Source organism: Apteryx rowi, unplaced genomic scaffold, assembly GCF_003343035.1.
Source record: "Apteryx rowi isolate R43461 unplaced genomic scaffold, aptRow1 scaffold_65, whole genome shotgun sequence".
In the NCBI taxonomy this organism is placed as follows: Eukaryota; Metazoa; Chordata; class Aves; order Apterygiformes; family Apterygidae; genus Apteryx; species Apteryx rowi.
This window is the reverse complement of record NW_020450927.1, coordinates 1,696,416-1,712,021: the sequence shown is the minus strand read 5'-3', so window position 1 is coordinate 1,712,021 and position 15,606 is coordinate 1,696,416. Positions and strand designations below refer to the sequence as shown.

General features: G+C 38.3%; 1 protein-coding gene across 7 annotated transcripts in view; it reads right to left on the bottom strand.

Moving 5' to 3' along the window:
- The window catches only part of CEP350 (centrosomal protein 350), an 80,603-nt gene that overhangs the window by 63,996 nt on the left and 1,001 nt on the right, over positions 1-15,606 (bottom strand). For 3 of the 7 annotated variants that reach the window (XM_026084751.1, XM_026084754.1, XM_026084757.1), the window contains exons 1-6: positions 15,388-15,472; positions 5,977-6,245; positions 4,356-4,441; positions 2,653-2,696; positions 1,643-1,757; positions 767-899 (exon numbers count right to left, since the gene is read on the bottom strand). In XM_026084751.1, the coding sequence (XP_025940536.1) occupies positions 767-899; positions 1,643-1,757; positions 2,653-2,696; positions 4,356-4,428 (365 nt within the window). In that variant the 5' untranslated portion in view covers positions 4,429-4,441; positions 5,977-6,245; positions 15,388-15,472. Of the gene's footprint in view, positions 1-255; positions 388-766; positions 900-1,642; positions 1,758-2,652; positions 2,697-4,355; positions 4,442-5,976; positions 6,246-15,387; positions 15,473-15,606 lie in introns of those variants that run through there. The other 4 variants (XM_026084752.1, XM_026084756.1, XM_026084753.1 and 1 more) reach the window with 4 other exon arrangements.

Sequence of the window (15,606 nt, the reverse complement as noted above, 5' to 3'; positions counted from 1 at the left end):
CAGTGAATTTAAGGCTTACTAAGTGCTCAGAAGTTCAGCAAGCTAAGTACCACTAAGCATTTTTCCACAACCATCTTCCCTACCCCATTTTTTCAGAGGAATAAGTTTTAATGACATATGGAAATTTAAAATAGCAAGTAAGGAAAATACAATTTTGCTAGGACAAATGCTCTCATTCAATATATTTTACATATATATATATATATATATATATATGCAGAAACATGACTCGTAACCCTTAACTGAGAACATTACATTTTGGCAAGACAGATCCAGCTGTTCTTATTCCTTTGATGACCTAGTTTTTGGGCTTCTCACATACAAACATGCATAATGAAAACTGAATGCATCTTCAGTAGTAGATGTTCTTGTTCTACACTGCCTTAWGGTAATGTGTTTCAGAACCCGTGCTGAAGAACAGATCAAATAAAGCTGAAAAAAGCATGAGGAAATATTCTTTTCAGTTGTTGCTACTGAAGCTAAATACCTAAGAAACCCAYGAGTCCCCCGAGGCCACAGCCATGTCAACTTGATGTTGCAGCCCCTTTACAAACACTTGACTTCAAACTCATATTCACTGAACAAAAAATAAATTTATAACATTTTTAAAAAGGAAGACACTTTTGTCCAGCACCATATGCTGCCTATGTGGGTAGGTGAGGGGAGGGAGCAAATTAGCTTTTGAGGAGTTGTCCAAAACTTTGGTATTAGCTTAATTCTGGTCTTAGCATATTTTTCTTTAATAGTCAGTTCTCCCAGCACTAACCTGTATGAAGCCAATGGCTCACGAAATTCCACATGGTTGCTTTTCTTCACATTGCTTTCAAGAGTGGTTGCTCGAAGAGGGCTGCGTGAGGACTTCTCCTTGCTTGATTTATTTTGGCTGGAGGACCGGGAAGCTGAAGCAGAAGCCAAAGAATCTGCTGTAGACTTACCTCTCTAGGAAGAGAAAGCTCTTGGGGCTGAACAATCAAGAAAGCAGTCGTTCTTGGGTTCAACCAGTGCTCAAAAACGTCACAGAAAGTATTACCTCTCTTTTTCAAAAAGCTGCTTCAAGATACTAGGAGCAAGGTGGTAAATGCTTGAAACAATAGTAATATTTATAAAGAGACAATAACGCTTAAACCTTAATCAGAAGTAATTAAACCTAAGCAAATTGACTGCGTTGCCACTAGAGGTCAATCTGGTTTTGTCCAATGCCAAGCTACTAGAGTCCTCTAAAAGTTAGCATTAAAATTCCTTATAAGCAAATGCTCTTCTAAAATGAAATCATGAACACATCAGATTTAGCATTCTCTCAGGGTGTAACAGTTGACAAATATCAGAAAATATAAATGGTTACTCCAATGTAACACAGGCACATACAGCTGTTACCCCAAATGCCACAAGAACAAGCTTATCAGCGTAGTTTAAGCAGTGGTCACTCACAGCATCTGGCAAGTCCTGTCACTGCCTCTAGCCAGAAGACTATGTTAGCACGTTTTTTCCCAAGCTAAGGGAAGGAAAAATGAGTTTCTCCTGGACATTAGACCTTCATGAATAAAGATCATTTAGAGGAGACAACCTGGGGGAGGGGGACAGGGCTTCCCAGAAAACAGTGGCTTTACCCTGCCTTACATTCTATATCTTAAATAGTACATACCCTTACGGCTTATTTTCCTGCTAGTGCTAGCACAGGGCTTCTTGGCATCCATGACGGAATCAAATACAGCTGTGCTGGTGGGAACTATTTCCAATTTGTTCTCTATATGACGTAGCTAGAAATTGAAGGTAGTAAAAATTAAAATATTGCTTGCAATTTTTAAGATAAAGATTTTTTTATATGGTAAGATTTTCCTCGTTTTCATAAAGAAACAAACTTCTGAATGCTGTTGTGGCAAAACAGTCTTATGACCAGAAACTACATCGGATTTAAAAGATTAGTTAAAAAAGATTACCTACATTAGGTTTTGCTGCATAGCTGTGTTTCCATAAGTAGGCTGTTGYGAAGAAATGAATAATAACATGCCATTCAGAGTCTTAATGCTTGGCCTCAATGAAATATTAACTCCCCTTGGAATATATTGTATAATACTCCTCTCAAAATGGAACTGATACAGGCTTCCACATGTAAAACCCCACACTGATGTTCAGCTACTCAAGAGGGGCAAAGCTACAGAAAAAAGTCAAATTCCCAAGAAAACCAAGCAGTTTGGCTTCACTGAAGCCAATATTTAGAAAACACAGTAGGGTATCTTAAACACCTAAGTTCTCACAGAAAGAGAGCAAATCCATTGCTCAAAGTAACATGCAGGATTATGAAATGCACTGGTATAGACAGTGTCTCTGTTTTAGGTAAGCAAGGGAGATTTATTTTTTCAGAAAAATGAGAACTCAGCACTTTCTTAAATAGAAGTTAAGGCAATATTATCCTCAAGACTTTTCAGGTATTACTACACTCAAGACTAAGCTTACAGTGGCAAAAAGTTATTCTACTGTGTATAGAAGAATACAAATACCTGAATATCCAACATCCAGGTACTCCAACAATTTGCTTATTTTCCACTTACCTAAAATCAAACCACTGAGCAAAATAATACCTTGGTTAAAACCGTTATAGACATTAACTGAAGGGGTTGAGGGTAGGGAGAAAAAGAAAGAAAAAGTACTTACAGCAGCCTTAGTCTCAGAAAAAGTAGCCCATGCTGCAGTTAGATCTTAGAGTAGAAACACAGGAGTAAGTTTCTCATTAGTACATGGAAAATGAAAGAAAAAACGGCTTCAAGACAATTTTCAATGACTCACTAATCAAATTCTTTTAATGACTCAATTCCAGTCCAGCTTGTATCTCTCCTCTGTGAGAGGCTGCTATTAGTCAAGATTCATTTTAACAGAGCAATAAAATATTAAATATCAAATTTAATGGGTTCATTAAGTTAGGTTGAGTGCATTATTACACTTTAAGCCAAATCTGCCCCACATTTTACAAGATGTTTAGAAGATAACAAAAAGCTGGTTATCTACCCCAACACAAATATCTTACATTTTTCCATTATACTATAGTTTTGACTACTGTTATTTTTTATTTTCTTCTTCAGTAAACTGAGCATGAACACATGGTCAGTGGAAGATGCTGCTCAGATGCTAAGCTTTGAGTATGTGAACTTTGAATACTAATGTTTTTGAACTGTACACATTTCAAACAAAATAGAAGCAATGTTTGCAAAAGGCAAGCAGGAGGCACAAATCAACTTCAGCCTTTTAATCTAAACAGACAGCATGAGCTCTATGCACAATCTAGTTCAGTAGTATGCAGCAGTATTTTCCTTTAAAAATATTTACTTACTCAGGGCTGCCCCCATTCTAAAAAAAATGTTTACAAACACAGTATCCAAAACATTAATGTGGCTCAGAGCCATGGAGAGTAATAGTACTAGACTGTTCTAAAAAAATTAATATTTTCCTTGTGGTAAGAAAGTTGCTAATTTGTATTTCATGTAAGATGCAACAGAAAGAGGAGAGATAAGGAAATAACACAGAAACAACTTTGTTGTGTCTTTGAGAGATGGTGCTTGAACAAAATGTGTACAAAACACCTCAGTTTCAGAGGTTATATAATTTGAAAAAAATTTTGAAAAGAAAATGAAAATATCATGGGAGACAATCAGGAACGATGTGCTTTTAGAGGTAAAACATGCATCTATTATCTGTTTCTACTTTTAAAATAGCTTCTGGTGTYAATTTTTGTCATAGTGGAGATCATATGCCTCATCTTCAACCACAGACTGTTAGCATGTGACTCAACTGCTCTACGGACTAGAGCTTTCTTCCTCTCAGGGATGTACTATACTTTTTTTTTCTTTGCTTTGCTAAATTAGAGGGTAATCATGGCTGTAAAAAGCTAACAGGCTTCCTCCATCTCAGGGAGACAAAAAATGCTGTCAGTCATCATAATGGCCACGCACTGCTGCTATTCAAGGATCTTTAGCTCCTGACCACTTGGGAATTGAGCTAGAGTCAGAAGTAACTGCCTCTCAGACACTTCTTTCAGGAGGCTACCGTGCCCAAGTTCTCTTCCTGTACTGTTCCTACTCTAAGCCATTCAAAAAAAACCAACAAACCCTGTCTCTCTGCCATCTTGGCAATCATATCATAGACTGGTAATTTCTAATGCAGATCAGCAAATATTCTGCAGATCAGAGTATGAAACTGCTACCCCTGCAGAAAGGAAGCCATATAACATATGGTCTTTGCTTCCAAATTAAGGCAGAAAACTTTATCTGTTAAAATTCCCCCCAAAATTTCAAAGAACTCACAGTAAAAAAAAAAAAAAAAAATCTTTTAACACAAAGCAATAAAACAGACCAAATCATTACCTCTGGTAGAATCCTTGTTTTGGTTATGCCTCGGATTTTGTAAAGGCACCTCATTTGACTTGTTGCTCCACATCGTGTCAGTTTATCTACACATAAACAAAAAACATTCACATAGGAATCAAAGAAGTACAAAGTAAGGGCAAATCTATCTCATGCTAAAGACAGCATAACCTTGATCACTGTGAAGATATTTTCACTTTCACATGATGATGATTTCAAACTCCCATCATGAACAAAATCAGCACCAGACCACAAGTGTTTACAGCTTGCAGGTGTTCAGAAATAGGATTTTGCTTTTGTTCTATTTTTTTGTTACAAAAAAGAGTGAATTTGATAAAAGGAAACCCAGAGGTCATGCAAGTTAAACCACAGCAGTAAGTATTCCGGTGGGTCTGAAGAGAAGATAACTACACTGAAATGCTGTACGTGAAGGGGAAATAGGCAGTGCCACATAACTGGAACCTACAAAGGTTTGAAGAAAATACCTGATCCCGCCAGTGACAGATGAAAAACTGACATTGCACTTGCCCCCTATCTCTGTTAAAGGATAAAGCAAAAGAGAACTGCACAGCAGGACACTAAAACCAGGAAAAGGACCCAAGCTGCAGTTGTTCTCCTGTCAACGCCAAAGGCAAGGCTCCCAGTGAACTGCTCCAAGTAACAAACCAGGCAACCACGATCGCCAAAGGAGTTTTTGATAAAGGAGGTAAAAAGCTATTCAATCAAGAAGGATAACTTTTTAAAGAAAAAAGCAGGTAATTTACGTAAATGGTTATTTCTCACTATTTTTATTACAGAAGATGGTTTGTCAGAGTAAGTAAAGGTAACATACTTTAAAGAAGTGCAATATAAGAAGAAAGTAATCTTAAGCACGTCTTAAGAAATTTAAGAGGAGTTCACACAGTCAACAAGAACTTTGATTAGTCAGTACTGCTGTAACCCTCCCAGGCAAGGGTCTTGTATCTGCTGGCACATGCTTATTTAGCTGTCTTGACAACAGACTGAGGACATTTCTATTACAGAAAGTAAAAATTAAATGACCACAGAATGACTAATATTTATATGGGAAGTTCTGGGCTTCTAGAATAGTCATAAGAGTGTTTTTTCTCTTCTTTCTCTCACACAATCCCAGATACCATTTTTCTTGTTTTAAGAAGCCCAGAATTTCTGAAAATCTCTCCCTTTCACTTCCCTACGTAGTCTGCCATGTAAAAGGGTATTCAAATATAAAGGTCATTCTTCCCATAAAAGGTGACTCAAAGTCCCATGAAACTAACACTCTGTACTACTTACTGAGGCAAGAAGTCATTGCCTATATATTTTGTGAGGAGGATTTTATCATATATTGTTTTAAGAACACTCACAGTGATCAACAGTGACGCTTGATCCTCACGTTCAGACACATAGCTCGCATTTACAGCAGTAAGTTATCCCACAGAATTAACCTGATACTCCAAGAGAGACTATTAATTAAAGGAAAACAGGTCTTCACAAGAGCTTTAGTTCTGCCTTTCTTAAAAGAATCACACAAAAACAGACATATCCAAATAAATGCTCCAAAGACTGAAAAAAGATGTGTGAGCCTATATACGCAGGTACAGAAACATACACAGGCACATACATTAAAGTCCACAACAGTGGCGAAATTCTGGAAAGAAGGTTTGGTTTTTGTATTTTGTTTGCTTTTGTTTTAAGTACCCAGAGTTACGGGCAGCGAGCCAGGTGAAGTTACAGAAATCTGCTTCCAGGATAGTTGTCGCAGAGCTCATTCATTCAGAACTGCAGCTTTTGGTCTCGCATCATTCATGCTCTCAAGTGCTGCCCTGTACTGGCCTACCATGGAAATCATCTAATTAATCTTCTCCATCACTGCAGCACAGAACTGTTGTGCTAGAAAAGTAGAAAGTAAGCATTAATAAAAACAGACAACTCTTTCCATAAAGAACCTATTTTGAGAGCAGCTGAAAATGTCATACCATTATCCAGGTTCTGGACCAAACAGTAGCCTAACAGAACCCACTCAATAGTAAATTTGGCTTAAGACATCTTCCGGATAATCAGCCATTTCTTAAAAAAGGTCCCATTATCCCTCTTTAAGTAATTATTGGAGTTTATTCTTATCCTTAGAATTATCGATATACTTAAGACAACTTAGGGACTAGAATTGTTCAAATCTATGTAGTTTATTTTATGATTCCCCAGTGAATGTACTACTGTAATAAACTCTAGGTATTCCTAAACTCCTTATGAAAAGTACTAGATTAAAAAATTACTTATTATATCTTTCATCCTGAGAGGTAAAGTAGACCGAGCTAAACAGAACACAAGACAGACTGAAACAATACACACTTTTGAGAACACCTTAGGTTTGCTAATGACTCATGACTAATGATCTTTAAATGCTGATGATCACTAATGGTCAACAACAGGGTCTCAGTGCCTCAATTCAGAAGTATATTACCCCCTTCCATAAAAAGCAACCCAACCTCTCCTCTATTCTGTAAGAGCTAGGCAGCGATCGCACAGCAGCCTGCCGTACTCCTCCTAATGCACACCTCCAGCGCCAGCCCCAGGGGTACAATATGAACCTGGCTGGGTTCGGTGCAGCCTGCCGAGATCCACTGAGCAGTTTTGCTTATTCAGATTGCTGCTCTTTGAAGACATGTAAGAACTGGGGCCTTTGGAGCTGTCTACAGTTTCAGGAGGCAAACACTGCGTTAGTTTTCATTTGCAATGTAATCCACATAATTATAAAGCTTTGGGGTTTAGGTTTTGTTTCTTCACTTTGGAAGAGCGGGGTGGGGGGGAAATTTAGCAGCTTTTCAAGATCTGCCTAACAGTGATGTTGATTCCCACCAACCTCTGAAGTCCTAGGGATGAATAAAATAACATCTTTCTATTGCTACAGCTTACACGAGTAAGCAGAACCCTACAAAAAACAAGTACTTGTATAATTCGATATCCTGTCTCCACAAGAAGTTGAACTAGACACAACAGCTGTTTTAACACTATCAGAGTATGGCTGGTGGGGAGGGGGGAGAATCAAGGTACAGTTGCCATTTCTATTTATAGTATTTGCATGCAGGAGAGTGGGCCCATTAAACAATAAAATATATTGAAATTAATATTGACCAGAGAAAAATACTACACTAGAAAGTTTTGCAAAGAAAGCTTAAATTATTTTTGAAAACACATTTTACGTCAATACAAAAGTTGTCTCAAAGTTCCATGAATGTTAAGAAAAAACACATTGCAAAAATTACATTCTGAAATGGTTGCTTCAACAAAATTTTTTTGCTCAACTAAATAATCCATCTCTATTTAATACATGTAATTTAAAGAACAGAATTTAACTTACAAAATCAGCTCATTTCCAGTATATTTGCGCACAAGCAAGCACATGCTATATTTTATACATCTGTTTTGCATGCGCCTTTTAAATAACAGAAGCCTAATCTCTAGCCACATGAATATAAAACTCAAGAGTTTTCATATAAAGATGAATTATTGCAAGAGACAAATCATCATCACCAGATACACCAAATGGCATCTAAATTCATGATAAAATCTGCCAATCTTGGCTATATAAGTAGGAAAGTGCCCCCTTTCCTTGACGATCAACACTTTAAGGAAGCCGGCCAAATGTAACAAAAAGTTTTCTCCTCAAATGCAAATCAAATACAATCCTGGAAACAGAGACAAGCTAAACAAAAATATATGAGAAAATTCAAGTAGAGTCCTAACTTTGACACGTGCATTAAATCTCTTCACATTAAAAAAAAAAATCACAGGCATTAACACTTATTTAGTTATAAATTTATGATGATAAAAATTCTTTAGAATGCCAACTACGATACTACTATTAGAGAAGGGAACTTTAGTTCTTAAAAATCAGAAGCTATGCATAACTAAAACTTTCACCAAACTAAATCAGTTTAAGACTATCACTTAGGCTTCCATTTCTCAAAAATGAGAATATTTCAAGACACCACAAAAGAGCCTCACTACTGAAGCAAACTTTGGAAGCTGAGTTTTACTTGCTACAGTCCTCCAGAAAAACATTTAAGAGACCAATACTCCTCATCTCCTTGTCTTCTCAAGCCTTCTAAATAAAAGCTTAGAATAACATTCTGGAGGAGAACAATAGTCGTCTTGGCTCACAATCCTAACAACAGTCAGGTAGTTTGGCTTAAGGGCAAAGCACACGACTAACATAATTCTTCCTTTCTCAAATCAGTGTCAATAAAGGAGCAAAAAGCCTCAACGGAATTCATTCTTGGTGAGAAAATTCTCTAGCAACAGCCTTTTTTTTTTCTCCTCCTAAACAATGTTTCACCTTTTCCTGACCATGTGGTGGTGGTGGATAATCACCACTTGCAACCTACCCATTCTTCCTTCCTACATGGAACATAAGCCATAAAGAATAAGGTTACACAAAATCTACATGGCTATGTATGTAAACATTCAAGCTATTTTAAGTAACTACTCTGATGTAAGGGACTGCTGCCCACTCTCATGGATACACATTTTGCTTGATAACATATAAGCCAGTGAGGGAAGGAGAGGGGCAAAAGGCAGCTTGACAGAGGAAACAGAAGAACTTCCAGTAGCCCTCAGATGTTTCCAGCTGAGAAGAAAGCAGCGACGGCAAAAGGCTATCCTGCAGGTTGGATGAGGCCACAAGGATCTTAAAAGTCTGTGAAAAATGTGGAACACTGCTGATTCAGCACACCGTATCTCCTGTTTATTTGATCATTCACTGGTAGACACAGACATCCTACACAGGTTCACTAAACACTAGTATGTCCAATCTTGGGTGAATGGTTAAGATGTAAATACAGTTTTGGTCTCACGTTGCAATTCCACAACAAGTGCCTGTCTCATTCTTTACCTGGTTGTCCAATACAAGAACAGTACACAAGAGAAGGTACAGCAGAACCACAGCACTTCATGAAGAGGATTCAGAAGAGGCAGAGAACACAAGAAAGAGACTGCCCGCAGTTATTTTCATTAACATTTAGTGGTTATGTGAAAAAAACAGTAGGTAAAGGGAACACTATTCCTCAAGATTTTGTTTCTTACAAAAACACAAGGGATACCAAACGAAAGCAAACACCACATAAAAGATGAAGCTTTGCTTAGAGTACTGAAAGAAGCAAATATGATTAATATTTCTAAGAGATGTTCTTACACATTTAAACCCAAAGTGGCACTTTTTGTTACTGACTGGGGATGCAGTATGCGAGACCAGTGCTTCACACAGTTTAAGTTACAATAAAGCAGCACTGCCACTAAAAGAAGCTGCCTCGTCCTTTCTTTATTCCCCTGTCTGTCTTGCCATATTCAAGCAGAAAGCCAACAGGATTCTGTCGTAAAGTGGACTGGGAATTTGGTAAGGGGTAAAAGTAGCTTTTTTGTTCTTTTTGTTTTAGTGGTTTTAGCTGTGCTCTGCATTGAACTACAGTCTCCATGCAAGCAGAAGGAGAAGGAATGGAAGCATCAGGCAACAGCAGGATCATTCCCTTCCTTTTGAACCAGCAGTGTTGTGCACGCAGCTTTCAGTCTCTCCCCGAGAGCCAATGCTTGAAGCTGCTCTTGCCTTCACCTCGAGGAGGGAGAGTGGGACTGGGGAAAACACCAATTGCTCGCCTTCACCCTCTCCTTACATGTGGAGCTGTCACTGTAGCGCAAGGGCACAACAGGAGGCTCTCCCCCCTGCTCTAGCGCGTCCCAGTGCAAACAGCCGGCTTGTTCCAGAAGGGAAACAAAGACAAATAAAAAGTTYTGGGGATTCTTTTTTCTGTATACAAAAATATTTTCAGTTTTCATTTTCAAATAATTGAAAATTAACATCTGAATCCTAAAAACCCTCTCTGAACTCCTGTGTGTGCAGCTACAGTTTTGCCTTACTAGCAACAACAGACATATACAGGTGGACAGACACAATCAGACCCAGCCAAGCAAACTATTTTTCTGAGCAAGCCTGCTGAAAGTCATGGAATTTCTATTTAAAGATGCCAGGAACACTTTCCATGTCTCCTGAAATACCAGAGAATACAATTTTTGATGATATGCTTGAGTTTGGAATAGGAATACCTTTTCCTACTCACTTGTCTGGGATGTAAGCTTTTACTAAATTGCTTTATCCCATCTAAATGAGAGCTCAAAGCATCCATAATAGATAGTTTTTTATCAAWTTAATATTAAAAAAAAATCTTAGAACAAACAATTTTTTGCTGAATATATTTTGAGAAAACTTTGTCTCCGTTAAAGCAATTAGATGCAGGCRATTTACTGACCATCCTCAAGACTGAGGAAAAATTCCAGTGTAACAAACACATACATGACATTTGCAAAAAACCCACATCTCTAGAAACTACAGCCTGCTCTGCAGAATCAGCAGGGCTCCTTCCTCACCTTCTTTCAAGGCCCAGTTATACAATAAGCCCTCAAACGACAATAACTGTCAGGGTGACAGTACTTCAGAGGCAAAGGTTTTGAAGGAAATCAATATCCAAAATCCAAACACAACTCCAATGCTCCACAAACTACTACTTCACACTTTTCTGCCATATTCTCTCTGGGTTTGTAATCTCTCCATCGCTTCTCCAAAATGACTTCTGCTAGAAAGTTAGGGATATCTGTTCTGACGATTTTTGTCATGCTGCGCTATACAGTCTATGCATTCAAACTCACCAGTGCCTTTATAGGTCATTTTGGTTGGTGTTTAGTCTGACCAGCTGCTGGTACTATCTGACTTTGAAATACTGCACTGGTCCAGATTGCATTGTGCTCCATGAGTAAGGGTGTATGTAATCACAATGGACACAATTACGTAAAGCTGATGCAAGAAAAAAGTGGAAGTAACAAACACCAAGAACGCCCAGCGAGATTGTGAACATTAGCCATTCTGAATGAGGAAAATTTTAGATAACATTCAGTATTTTGTCTTGAGGCACACACTGCAAATACACCAAAACATCTCACATTACACTCATGGTTTCGGAAAATAACATCAACCAAAAAAAACCCCTTCAAAAGTAAAAATCGATCTGTCAAAGCTGGAAAAACAAAAATGTTTTTAGGAATACTAACATAGTAAAAAAAAAAAAGTGAGCAAAATACTACATGCATTTGCAGACAGAAAAGCAGTAAAGAATTTCAAAGCACATGTCACTACCTCTAACTGTAACAAGAAGTTAAATCACAGCAACAGCCATACCTTCGTCATATGTCAGAAAATAMATTTGAAAAAAATAGGAATACGTTTCATGAGCTCTAAGATGAAATCATTGACATCAGCCAGCTACTAAATTTGCATTCAAACTATACTGAAGATTTTTCTATAAATGAAGCATTACTGAATCTGGTTCTCTCCAAGAGGATGATATTTACAGAGGTTGGATATTTACAATGCGCTTCTGCTCTGAGAAGATATGGCAGCTTGCAAAAGCGTTCCTGCTTCATCACAAATGCTGCAAAAGCAACTACTGGCTGTAAAAAATGGATTAGTAGCTTCACTGAAAGTGCGTTGAATGTCTTACTCTGCTGCGTCACATGCTACAAGATACTTTGAAGATATCTTTAAAATGAATGTTGTGATAGCTAGTGTAACTTGATTCATTGCTCATGAAGAAATCAGAGTACAAAGGCACAGAGAATGGATCCATTTGTTAAGGAGATGAATACAAAGGTTTGCCTATCTATTCTGAAGTTCTAGATTTCCTTTGACTTAGAAGATCTTTTCATTTACGATAGAAAAGAAAATAAGCAACATATCCCAGTTCCAAGAAAAGAAAGACAAATTCCTGCATTTATTTTTTCCCTTGGCCTTCATAACAAACATAAAAATTCATTCATTCTACCTCCAGTTACAAGAGATTGTATATCAGAAGATTTCAATTCTTGCAGCCCACAATCAATCCATTCTGCAGAATAAGCTTAAATTCTTCCATGAGTCCTTTCTTTGAAAGACCAGCACCCTCTATTTTTTGTCTCACAAGGAACACTTCATTTGGATGGAGAGTCCTCTTCAAACTCACAGGCAACCTTCTCGGCCAAGTACAAGAACAAGATTGCAAATTTTGAGTGCAAGATACAGCCTGCAAATGTTCAACAATACCACAGACTTATGAGCAGAGCAGCAACTTCACTACAGCTGTGTCAACTGCAGACCGATCCTTATTTTCTTTCAAAGCAGAATAAAGTCAATGAAAATTTAAGGGAAATTGTTCCAAATGTCACCTTCTCAAATTTCATGTCTCTGCTCTCAAATTGCATTCAGGAACGAACACAGTGTCTGAAAAATCTCTAAGTAACAAAATGTAAGAGGTCAAAAGAAAAAAAAAAAAAAAAAAAACACACAACAAGCTGAACAGTGTTAACCAGTATGCTGTCTCTGACCTGACGTTCCAGAGACTGATACTCGGATTCTGCAGAGAGGACTTTTTCTTGCATTAACTAAATACAACAACAAACTCTTTTCTCATATTTTAGTTACGTAGTTTAGTTTTCTCATATTTTAGTAACTCGTTAGGTTACTATTCTATCCCATTAAATGCTTTACCTGCCTAAACCCTAAATCCAGACTTTTCTGTTTCTGTATGACACTTCCAGCTGATTTATTTTGCTGTTAACAAATGTAACATATCATGTTAATATAACCGGATTAGAGAAAATTTTAACCTTTTTTAATTTGTTCACTTTTTACTCTTGAGCGCACACTCTGCAAAATCACTGGCCTCAGTGGGAGCATTCTTATGAAGTYAAAATGCAGCCAGAACTACTGTTAGTGCTCAGGAAGTTGCAGTTGACCTAGTGTAATTGATTAGTTAACTTATTTTCTCTATTCTTTCTGCAATATATTGACAAAGGTTCCAGACTTATGCATACAAGTACCTTTATTCTCAATTGAGTAGTCCATTAAAGTCTATTAGATAGATATCATTAGAACAATGATACACATATATCTTCCAAGCACTTACATCTACGGATAAATTTTACACTCAGACATTCTGATCCAGCACATGCTTAAAATATTAACCATACATACTGGGAAGGTTTTCTCTGTACACCACTTCCAAAACTCTTCTGTTATAATTATACCACTCTACCTGTTCTCATATTAACACAGCTTATACTGGTTTGAACAGCATAAATTATATTAGAGTAAGTGCACCAGTAGCACAGTTTAAATAGCTTTGCTGACTGATTAAAAAAAAAAAAGTCACACTCCTAATGTGAATTTATAGAATAGAGTCAAACTGCTAAATTTGTTCAACAACGATGAAAGGAATACATTCCTCCCYACCCTCCTCACCAACCTTGCCACTCCGCTGCAATAGCTGCAATGCTCGTCTGACTGCACGACAAGCCAGTTCAACTCACTAACCCAGCAGAACATTATTCACTTTTTATTTTGTTGTTGCTGGGTTAGTTTTCTACCCGTTTATCAAACTGAATCAGGTTGCTGCAGGGTTGATGCCAGAACTATAGTCAAAGCAGGAGAAGAAACGCAGCAGCAAACCGTTATGGTTGCTCACCTTACATTGTGCAACTGCCATGGATACAGTAATATAAAACAGATCTAGCGCTATGCAAACTAACACTCCTGATTTCAATTGATACTATTCATACCTTTAAAGTTAGGCATGTACTTAAGACTACAGCCTCATCTGACCCCACTAAAGTCAATGAGACTGGTTACATTAATGGTTTTACGTAGGTGTGTTTGACATGACATAACTTTCTGAGCAGAAACCAGCAATTATGTCTGGTAGACGGGTACAAAAAGATGCAAAAGCTCATTATACCCAAGTCAACAGAAACCTTTAGAGTAGAACAAGCTACAATAGTAAAGTTAGGCTCTAATTCATTTAATTTATTTAGTTCACAAGGGACTCTCTTACTATGGTGCCACAAATAGCCAGTACAGCTATTTCTGCACTTGAAAGGCACTGTCCACGTTGGGACTGTTGTATTTCTAAAGTTTTTCCAAGGTAGATGTAGCTATAGTGGCAAAATTGAGCTAGGCACCAACTTAGTAAAACCAACCTGTGTAAGCAAAGTGATTTATAGTTGTAAAATCATGGTTTTTCAGGTACAGCCACACCTGGCCTAGGGAGTCTACCAGAAGATCTAAAGCAGTCAGCAATATACTTTCTCCAGTACCCTGGCCCCTTGTACAAATACATGTCATTGCTACATATACTGCTTCATTCTATTTAGTGGATGCAGCATACCTTTGTTTTAGGTAGCATCACCCAAAGAAACTGAAGCTTTCAACAGTTTAGTGTTACTGTGGCCCCACCCTCAGTTGGATTTAATTATCTAAAGCATTACCTAATGAAACTGTTGTAGCAACTGGAACTACATGAAGCAGCCAGCAGCTCACACAACCTCGGCTGTCCATGCAGTCAGGCAGTTGACAGAACGCTTTGTTGAGTTCACGCGCAACACAACAAACAAGTAGGGGGCCCTACTATCTATGCGTCCATTCGCATTTGTCCCACACATACTACGTTTTTGGTCACAATAGACTTTTTAGCCAATTTTCAAGTATGTGCACCCTGTAGTGCAGTGAAGTAATATAAGAGGGCCAAAATACAGGACTGACTGGTCAAGTTACAGATTTTCAGCTACAAGACACTGGAGAGTTCACCTATACAAGAAAGTTGTTTGACTCATAAACCTCTACCTGCACATACACAGTTTGCCAGTATATGCCCGGTTGCCGAGATACAGCTTATTTCCAAAGACAAAAGGAGATAAACTATTCTAGAAAAACTAGATGAAGAATAGACGTTATCTCAGAAGATACTGTATCCACAGTCACACGAGTAAAAAAATCTTAATACTAACTACAGCCAAAACAAACGGCATAAATGAAGAGTCAGAAAACGCTTGGGACAGCTGTTACAGAGGGATGTAGAAGCACTTCCAACCAGCAGACGCAGAGCGCCCCAGGCTTCTCCCCCCCCCCCCGCCCCAAGCACGCCCAGGTGCGAGGACAGCGAGCCCGGYGCGCACGTACCAGCAGAGCGGACATTTAAACTTCCAGAGCGCTGTCACAAGCCCGACCGGCGGTACAGCCGGGGGCGCGGAAAGCAGAGGGGAGGCGGACAGCGAGCCGGGGCGGCCAGGGCGTAAAAGAAAAACCCCGTTTCGGGGGTTTTCCCACAGAAGCAGCGACACAAGAGCCCTCTCCCTCCCCCCGCTCCCCCCCTTACAAAACGCGCAGCAGAAAACAAAC